Raw genomic sequence first — 10870 nt, 5'->3', positions numbered from 1 at the left:
ATAAAGTTTTTTGATAATGTATATGTCAGGGTAGTGCATTAATTATGGAATTCATCTGAAGTACTTCGTCAGTCTGTTAAGAGCATGGATGGTAAGTAGTGATGAGGAGAGTATTATATTGTGACCAATTGGTGATGCCATGGAGTATCATAACATATGCAGCATAGAAAGGATGCAATTTTCTTATTTTTTCTGGAACTGGTTGAAATAGTTTTTCTAGACAGGTCTTTTTCTGCCTCTGTTGTGGGGTACATCTCATCAATATCAGATAGGTGGTGGTGGTGTGTGTGTGTGTGTGTGTGTGTGTGTGTGTGTGTGTGTTGGTTGTTGGGATGTTTAAGGGGGACTAAACAGCTAAGGTCATCAGTCCCCCATTCCAAAAACAGGCGAGACATAAATTCGCGGAGCAGGTAAAACCCCAAGGGGAAGGAGACTCCCCCCCCCCCCCCCCCAGGCACTGAAAGAACACAAATTAGGCAACGAACACTACAGACAAGAAGAGTACAGATGAACACCAGACAGAAAGAAACAGAAGAAAAGAAGATGGCCGGAGACTGGTTGACTGACCACGAGAACAAAAAAAGGGAAAGAGTCAACCATCTTACTACACACTAAAATCTGCAACCAAATATGAGAGACTCGAGGACAAGAGACACAGAAATGGAAAGGTGCAGGACCTCCCTAAATGGAACCATAAAAAGGACTACCACAGATAAAATTTAAAACGTCGTCACCCATGGAGGCATCGTCACATAAAACCAAAGGCAAAGTGCCCGGGAGATTAAAAGACTGCTGGAGGGTGCGCAGTCGGGGACACTCCAACAAAATGTGGGTGACCGTCAGCCAGGACCCACACCGACACATGGGGGGATCCTCCTGACACAAAAGATGGCCATGCGTCAGGTAGGTATGGCCGATGCGCAGCCGACACAGGATTACAGAGTCCCTGCGAGAAGCCCGCAGGGAGGACCACCACACATCGGTCGTCTCCTTAACAGCCCGCAGTTTATTCGGGGATGTCAGGCCACACCACTCATCAGCCCACATCCCAAGCACCTTACGGCGCAACACCAACTGCTGATCTCGAGCCGGGAGGCCGATCTCCAAAGCTGGGGCGTCGATCGCCCCTTTGGCCAGCCTGTCGACACGTTCGTTCCCCGGGATGCCAACGTGACCTGGCGTCCAAACAAAGACCACCGAACGACCAGAGTGGGTAATGGTGGAAACAGACTCCCGAAGAGAGGATACCAGAGGAGAAGAGGGATAGCAGCGGTCGATGGCCTGGAGGCTGCTCAGGGAGTCACTGCAGATGACGATGGACGTACCTGAGCAGGAACGCATATGCTCAAGAGCGCGCAATATGGCCACCAGCTCTGCAGTAAAAATACTGCAGCCATCCGGCAAGGAGTGCTGTTCAACTGTGTGTGTGTGTGTGTGTGTGTGAGAGAGAGAGAGAGAGAGAGAGAGAGAGAGAGGTACTGAGACTTTAGTCCTATAATTTCACAGGACGTATACTGTTCACTCAAAAAGTGCTGAGGCTTATTTTATTCTTGGCATATATGCAATTTCACCACAGAAACTGTAGTGGCCATCCTGTCTGTCTCCTTATTATTACAACAAATTTCTGGATAGTTTCTTCATTTTTATGCAGTCAACATCTGCAGTTCCACAGTTTACAACTTACATGACTGATTCTGTTTTGAGGTGACTGTATGACTTGACGGCATTCGACCAGTCAGTGCTGAGCGATCAGTGTTAACCCTTTCGTGAGCCATTGGGGTATACATCCCACTAAAGTGTCTGAGGGAAATGTGTTACCACTTCTGTACGCTCCTGGCATCTGGTGGCAGTCCACTGCACCAGCTGTAGTTTCTTTTTGTTGTAAAATATAGCCTTCAGGACTGTAGGAAGTATATATCCGATCAAGCAATGGTGTTTTAATGGTTATTGGGAAGTATGGTCACCACCAATGTGGTTTATGGAGGGTGCTTAGGAAGTATAATTACCACAAAATTAATTTGTCATTTGTCATCCCCGGGAAGCATACTTACCACCAACTTAGGACTATCCCAAAGCTTTTGGGCATGCATTAATGCCTCCATCTATGTCTGACATCTTGCAGTAATACACTGCACCAGGTATATGAAAACTGCTACAACAATCAGTTTCTGTTTGTCATGGGATCACTACTGTTGGCAGAACACGTTGCTTCACTTCTGCGATATACATTATTGTGACCTGTATCAGCTCATACCTTTATTGCATGATAAAGTTTTGATGATTGTTTTCACATTGTGGTAAGTAAGCTTTAACAGTGGTAACAAGTATTTTTAAATAAAGTAAAAGGAAACATAAAATAAAAGCAGAAAACACTGTTTATTTTTTATTTTATTTTATTTTATTTTTTTTATGTGTAAGGGCAATACATAACAGCATGCAAAAGGACTGTGGGAAATATGTTTACCGCCAGTTTTAATACCGCACAAAGATATATGCGCCACCACAGTTTTTGGTCCTAAATCACAAAAATAAAATTATCAAAAGATAAATATAGTCAGTTGATCACATTTCTTATAGGGGAAAAAAATTATATTCACTGAGTTGCTACAAAAAATGTGCCTGCAAAAGGGTTAAGTAGGGGACGTGTGACCATAGTGTGTCAATACTGTTGTGTCACAAATCTCAAAGGTACAACAACTCTAAATCCAGTGTTCAGACATTCTCTAGAATGTTCTGAAGAAGAGAAAAGTGTGTGCAAAGTTTGTTCTGCACACTTTGAATCCTTATTAAAAATGACCAAAGTATAGAATGGGTCTCAGATAGTTTGCCAAGACAGGAGAAGGTGCGAATGTGATGCACAAGTTGAACAATATCCCAAAAAGAAGGGTTTCCTTGACAGGATGTACTCAAGGATGGGGGACTATTTAAAACACCACAAGAATTAAAACTATTGCCTTAACTGTTCTCTATGTATTACTAAGCCAGCTTCAAAACACTTTAGACATCAAATATTCTTTTGTGGGCTTTTCCTGGCATTGTTACAATACAGTGTATGTAAACACATTTCTTTGTATGATGATTTTGACTCCTGTTCTGAGTGCTCAACTGTGTATATTGTCAGAGGCCTATTAAGATATTCATCTGAAGTAAATTTATACATAATATGGGTGGAATTACTTAGTACTGGCATTGTAACACTTTTCTTTACAAATGGTCATTTTTAATAGTCTTCGTACATTTGCTTTGTCTGTAAAATAAATTTCCTTAATGAACGTGGTATGTCAAAAGTTTTCACACACTTATGTAACACATCACTGTCATTTATGTACATTGTGTATGTATGAGTCAGCAGTGGCTTTCATCCTCAGCTTGGAAAGGACACTAAACACTACAGGCACTGATCAGTCATATGAAAGAACACTAACTTCATATAGACTGAGCCTTTCTTTTGTGGACACAAAAAAAACTTCCTGGTTTTTGGACGCCAAATTATACATGGACACCTGAACAATAAAATGCCACTCAATATTTTATTTTATTTATTTTTGCTTGTAATATTGTCTATATATTAAATTCTGAAAAGTTGACAACATAATATTAAAAATTAGAACTCCTTGCAATAAATATTACCATATTTCTTTATTTTATTGGTAACAATAAATCACACATTTAATTACTCAGTGTGTGTAAAATCACAAATAGCGAGCAAAACAGGCAATTCTACAACATTCACAAATTTTATTTTTACACATAGAGAGTACTTTACATCTTTGAAAATTGGGAATTATTTCATTACTGTACAGTCATCTACACATTTTGTCACAGTTAACAGGGGAAATGTTCTTTATTCACAAAGCATCATGCTTGTTATATTATTCACGTTGTTCCGTTGCCTTAAAAATCACAGTTTACAGTTCTCACACATGCCTCATCATATGAATCAACATTTATTCACACCACTGTTGTGTTTGCAGAACTATCTGTAAATACTGGATGTTGAGGTGAAGTTCAGTTTTTGTACTTATGACAAAACACAATATGGGGCTCAGGATTGTGACAACAAATGTCTGACGAATCTTGTCCACCAATAAGGAGCTGCTACCTGATCTTCCCTTTATCTGCTTGAGCTTCCAAATATATTGGTGTTATGTTTGATGGCTTGTATATTCTGAAAAGTGAATGGAAACACATTAATAAGTAATAGTAGTAGTAGTAGTAGTAGTAATAATGTAATATGGATTATCAGTTGTTTACTGCATAGTTTGTGTAACCGTCATTGGAAGCAGAAAAATGCTGCCACCTAGTCGAGTAGTGCATATGCATCATGATTAGTGAGAAAATGTCTGTGATGATGAGATCTTCATTCATTTTGGTCTGTTGTGTAAGGTTTCTTCTCTCATAATATACCGTTTTGAATACTGTACCATCCATAAAATCCTGACACTGGAGGTTTCTGAACTACAACAAATCTATAATGTGAGTGCTAACCCTAAACATGTAATAGTTGTACCAACCTCCCAAGTTAACTTAACTCTGTCAATTCATCAGTATCAGAGGGTTGCAGAAAATTTGTGAGTAATTGTCCTTCACATGCAACTGTTTCTTTGTCTTCTGTAAATAACCTCACATTCTTTCATTAAGTAATAAGCACTGTTTGCAGAACATGTCAATGAACCAAAAAACAATTTACAGACTCTGATACACAAAGAAAAATGATAAAATCCTAAATGTAGGTGACATTTGACTTTCATTTTTGCACCAGAGGGACAACCCAGCAGGAAGTGGCAGTGGAGTATAGTTGTTCAAACTAGGTTGATTTTATGGAGGTCTACAAGTATTTAGGTAAATCAGTACTAGCTTCATTACATATTTCTTATCCAGAAATGACATCTTCAAATCTCCAAAAGCAGCTATACCATTATCTTTTTATTTACAACTACTTTCAATCATATTTCATCACATTTCTCTACATAACAAAAGATAGAAAATCGCACAACATATCCTTGTAAACATAGTAAGAAAACAATGTAGATACACTAATAATAAATATGGCTGTTAGGATGTAAATAGAATTTCAAATCCAGCATGGAAGAGCAGTTCATTGACATCAGATGTAAAAGAAAGCACTGTATTGAGCAACAAGACTGTACAAAAACTATAGTTCGTTGATATCATACATATGAACAACTTATGAGTGCCCCTGTATTACACGTAAATACTCAAAAATAAACAACAATAGTGTTGGCAGTGTCCTCTGGCACCTTGTAATCTACACCTGACTTGGGCTCACTTTACTAAAGCCTGTAGTGACTACATGGTTGTGGGCTTCGACATTACTTTAGTGCGCAAGAGTGCTTGTGGTTTTCTGATGTTTATCGTGGTATACGAGGCAACAGTTGAAATTTCCTGGCAGATTGAAACTGAGTGCCGGACCGAGACTCAAGCCTGGGACCTTTGCCTTCAGTAGGAAACTGCTCTACTGACTCAGAAATCCAAGTGCAATTCACGAGCTACCCTCACAGTTTTACTTTTGCAAGTGCCTCATCTCCTACCTTGCAGATTTTACAGAAGTTCTCCTGTGCACCTTGCAGAACTAGCACTACTGGAAGACAGGATACTGATGGGTTAGCCTTATCTCAGAGGATTGTTTTCTGAATTTCTCTCTGCAGTGAAGTGTACACTGATCTGATATTTTCTGGTAGATTAAAGCTATGTGCTGGACTGGGACTCGAACCTGGACCTTTGGTAGGAGATGAGGTACTGGCAGAAGTAAAGCTGTGAGGGCAGGTCATGTAGTTGTGCTCGGATAGTTCATTCGGTGAACACATGCTCGCAACCTGTGAAAGTCCAAGGTTTGAGTCCCGATCCAGCTCACAGTTTTAACATTCTGACTGCCACAAGGCCACCAGCGACCACAACAGAGTCTTACACCTGATGCCGTGTTCCTTCACCTAACACGATAGCAGTGAAACATCCATCACTATGCATGTGGCAGTCAATGTGGTAACCTGCGAGGAATTTTCAAATCGGTGCCCATTTCGCTGCAGAATGAATATTCATTCTGAAGGTAATAGTTGTTGCTATGTTTTATGGTTTTTTCATTCATGATTATGCAACTCTTTATTTTACTATTATTATTTATAATACACTGTACAGTCATAACTTGTTCATATATTTGATATCAACTGACTTGTTTTTTGAGCCATGCTGTTCATTACAGTGAATTCCTATATATCACATGACAAGAAACTGCCCTACTATGCTATATTTACAATGCAGGCTATTAAAATTGTAAGCCTATGAGGAATATCAAATAACAGAATGTTATTTATAATGTGTTTAATACATGCTTAAATTTGTAGGTGGTTTGAGGGTATACAAGGTGTGAAATGCAGTACGCAGGGCTCTGGCAGCAGCAATAACTAACTTGGTTGGGCATTAAGTCAGACCAAGTTTTGGCAAGAGATAAACGTATATCAGTTGATGCAAAAGTTTAACAATCACAGTGGCTGGCGAGTGGTACTGTACCAGTCTCTCAGCAACACATGACAAGGTGTTTTTAATGGGCAAGAGTGCTTCAGAATGGGCTGCTAAGGGTAACAGTCAAATATCCTCTGTATCAAAGTAGGTCATGACAGCATGAGTAACATGGAGTCTTGTGTTATTTTGTTGAAAGATAACATCACAGGGATCTCTAAGATAGCATTCAGCCACTGGCCTTAACCTGTCAGTAACGTACTGACGGCTGTCCAAATTACTGGCTATGCAAACCAGACATTAATGCATTGTCTGCTCAATGGCACACCATACCATCACGTAGGTATTGGGTCCATGTGATGATGAATGCAATATGGCAACATTTGTCTTTTTCGAAGCCTCCACACGTGGACATTTCCATTATGAAGCTGTACGCAGAACTGGGACTCATCTGAAGAGATGACAGGGTGCCACTCCTGTTTCCAGTGGTGTTGTCTGGCACATATCTCTACTGCTGTATCTAGAGAAGCTGGAACAGTCATCACACTGTCCATGCGAACAGTTTTTTTGCTTGGCTTACTCAAGGTATGTGATGTAGATGTATGATCTTGAATGGCCGAGTGAACAATATATTCACCGTATTGGACGCTAGTCACACAGAGCTACTGAGACTGTGCATGGTGAAGAAAAGGGGTGTCCAACCTTTTCGCTTACCTAATAACTGCTGGGGATGGGGGGGAGGTGGGGTAAGAGAGAGAGAGAGAAAAGTAAGATGGAATAAATTTGCCATTTTAAAATGGATTTTTTAAAACTTATTTTTATTTTTTATGCTGCTCATAGTGTAGAGCAAGGCCCTCCTGAACCCATAGATTCATTTCATGTTACTGTTATGGGATCCCAACTAACGCAAGCAGCTATATCGCAGAATAAATCACAGTCTCGATAGTCCGTGCTCTTGTTGTTGTTGTTGTGGTCTTCAGTCCTCAGACTGGTCTGATGCAGCTCTCCATGCTACTCTATCCTGTGCAAGCTTCTTCATCTGCCAGTACCTACTGCAACCTACATCCTTCTGAATCTGCTTAGTGTATTCATCTCTTGGTCTCCCTCTACGATTTTTACCCTCCACGCTACTCTCCAATGCTAAATTTGTGATCCCTTGATGCCTCAAAACATGTCCTACCAACCGATCCCTTCTTCTAGTCAAGTTGTGCCACAAACTTCTCTTCTCCCCAATCCTGTTCAATACCTCCTCATTAGTTACGTGATCTACCCACCTTATCTTCAGCATTCTTCTGTAGCACCACATTTCGAAAGCTTCTATTCTCTTCTTGTCCAAACTATTTATCGTCCATGTTTCACTTCCATACATGGCTACACTCCATACAAATACTTTCAGAAACGACTTCCTGACACTTAAATCTATACTCGATGTTAACAAATTTCTCTTCTTCAGAAACGATTTCCTTGCCATTGCCAGTCTATATTTTATATCCTCTCTACTTCGACCATCATCAGTTATTTTACTCCCTAAATACAAAACTCCTTTACTACTTTAAGTGTCTCATTTCCTAATCTAATCCCCTCAGCATCACCCGATTTAATTTGACTACATTCCATTATCCTCGTTTTGCTTTTGTTGATGTTCATCTTATATCCTCCTTTCAAGACACTGTCCATTCCGTTCAACTGCTCTTCCAAGTCCTTTGCTGTCTCTGACAGAATTCCAATGTCATCGGCGAACCTCAAAGTTTTTACTTCTTCTCCATGAATTTTAATACCTACTCCAAATTTTTCTTTTGTTTCCTTTACTGCTTGCTCAATATACAGATTGACTAACATTGGGGAGAGGCTACAACCCCGTCTCACTCCCTTCCCAACCACTGCTTCCCTTTCATGTCCCTCAACTCTTATAACTGCCATCTGCTTTCTGTACAAATTGTAAATAGCCTTTCGCTCCTTGTATTTTACCCCTGCCACCTTCAGAATTTGAAAGAGAGTATTCCAGTTAACGTTGTCAAAAGCTTTCTCTACGTCTACAAATGCTAGAAACGTTGGTTTGCCTTTTCTTAATCTTTCTTCTAAGATAAGTCGTAAGGTTAGTATTGCCTCACGTGTTCCAACATTTCTACGGAATCCAAACTGATCTTCCCCGAGGTCCGCTTCTACCAGTTTTTCCATTCGTCTGTAAAGAATTCGCGTTAGTATTTTGCAGCTGTGACTTATTAAACTGATAGTTCGGTAATTTTCACATCTGTCAACACCTGCTTTCTTTGAGATTGGAATTATTATATTCTTCTCGAAGTCTGAGGGTATTTCGCCTGTCTCATACATCTTGCTCACCAGATGGTAGAGTTTTGTCATGACTGGCTCTCCCAAGGCCATCAGTAGTTCTAATGGAATGTTGTCTACTCCCGGGGCCTTGTTTCGACTCAGGTCTTTCAGTGCTCTGTCAAACTCTTCACGCAGTATCTTATCTCCCATTTCATCTTCATCTACATCCTCTTCCATTTCCATAATATTGTCCTCAAGTACATCGCCCTTGTATCAACCCTCTATGTACTCCTTCCACCTGTCTGCCTTCCCTTCTTTGCTTAGAACTGGGTTGCCATCTGAGCTCTTGATATTCATACAAGTGGTTCTCTTCTCTCCAAAGGTCTCTTTAATTTTCCTGTAGGCAGTATCTATCTTACCCCTAGTGAGACAAGCCTCTACATCCTTACATTTGTCCTCTAGCCATCCCTGCTTAGCCATTTTGCACTTCCTATCGATCTCATTTTTGAGACGTTTGTATTCCTTTTTGCCTGCTTCATTTACTGCATTTTTGTATTTTCTCCTTTCATCAATTAAATTCAATATTTCTTCTGTTACCCAAGGATTTCTATTAGCCCTCGTCTTTTTACCTACTTGATCCTCTGCTGCCTTCACTACTTCATCCCTCAGAGCTACCCATTCTTCTTCTACTGTATTTCTTTCCCCCATTCCTGTCAATTGTTCCCTTATGCTCTCCCTGAAACTCTCTACAACCTCTGGTTCTTTCAGTTTATCCAGGTCCCATCTTCTTAAATTCCCACCTTTTTGCAGTTTCTTCAGTTTCAATCTGCAGTTCATAACCAATAGATTGTGGTCAGAATCCGCATCTGCCCCTGGAAATGTCTTACAATTTAAAACCTGGTTCCTAAATCTCTGTCTTACCATTATATAATCTATCTGATACCTTTTAGTATCTCCAGGATTCTTCCAGGTATACAACCTTCTTTTATGATTCTTGAACCAAGTGTTAGCTATGATTAAGTTATGCTCTGTGCAAAATTCTACAAGGTGGCTTCCTCTTTCATTTCTTCCCCCCAATCCATATTCACCTACTATGTTTCCTTCTCTCCCTTTTCCTACTGACGAATTCCAGTCACCCATGACTATTAAATTTTCGTCTCCCTTCACTACCTGAATAATTTCTTTTATCTCGTCATACATTTCATCAATTTCTTCATCATCTGTGGAGCTAGTTGGCATATAAACTTGTACTACTGTAGTAGGCATGGGCTTTGTGTCTATCTTGGCCACAATAATGCATTCACTATGCTGTTTGTAGTAGCTAACACGCACTCCTATTTTTTTATTCATTATTAAAACTACTCCTGCATTACCCCTATTTGATTTTGTATTTATAACCCTGTAATCACCTGACCAAAAGTCTTGTTCCTCCTGCCACCAAACTTCACTAATTCCCACTATATCTAACTTTAACCTATCCATTTCCCTTTTTAAATTTTCTAACCTACCTGCCCGATTAAGGGATCTGACATTCCACGCTCCGATCCGTAGAATGCCAGTTTTCTTTCTCCTGATAACGACGTCCTCTTGAGTAATCCCCGCCCGGAGATCCGAATGGGGGACTATTTTACCTCCGGAATATTTTACCCAAGAGGACGCCATCATCATTTAATCATACAGTAAAGCTGCATGTCCTCGGGAAAAATTAACTTGTCTTTGTTAAATTTGGACACATACAGGTAAATGTTTTTCCTTAGATGAAGCTTGACAGGATCTTCTTACAAACAAACAACATTAAAAGTGCAGTTTCTGAATGAGAAATCTGCTGCGTAATATTTGCTTATCGACAGAATGAACTGATACAGTATATTACTTCCTTGATACAGTTGCTGTGGAAGACTAATAATTTTGTTTGCCATTTGTTGCATGTTGTCATCAAGATGTAGAAATTTTTTATGGCTAACAGTGTATATCGCTATCTTCTTGTTGTCATACAGGTTTCGGGCAAAAATATGGGAACACCAAAATCACCACACATTACCATGCCTAATGTGGTGTAGGAAATCTATTAGCGTTCAAAACAGCTTCCAGTCAGCTCAGAATGGATAAATATATGTCCTGT

General features: G+C 39.9%; 1 protein-coding gene across 6 annotated transcripts in view; it reads right to left on the bottom strand.

Annotated features, from left to right (window-relative positions):
* Positions 1 to 3620: 3620 nt before the first annotated feature.
* The window catches only part of LOC126248622 (protein O-linked-mannose beta-1,2-N-acetylglucosaminyltransferase 1-like), a 2277756-nt gene continuing 2270506 nt past the window's right edge, over positions 3621 to 10870 (bottom strand). For all 6 annotated transcript variants that reach the window (XM_049949790.1, XM_049949788.1, XM_049949787.1 and 3 more), the window contains one exon: positions 3621 to 4168. In XM_049949790.1, the coding sequence (XP_049805747.1) occupies positions 4099 to 4168 (70 nt within the window). In that variant the 3' untranslated portion in view covers positions 3621 to 4098. The remainder of the gene's footprint in view (positions 4169 to 10870) is intronic.

The sequence above is a fragment of the Schistocerca nitens genome, chromosome 3 (genome assembly GCF_023898315.1).
Source record: "Schistocerca nitens isolate TAMUIC-IGC-003100 chromosome 3, iqSchNite1.1, whole genome shotgun sequence".
NCBI lineage: Eukaryota > Metazoa > Arthropoda > Insecta > Orthoptera > Acrididae > Schistocerca > Schistocerca nitens.
Note: the sequence above shows the minus strand (reverse complement) of the source record. Positions and strands in the feature narration are given on the sequence as shown.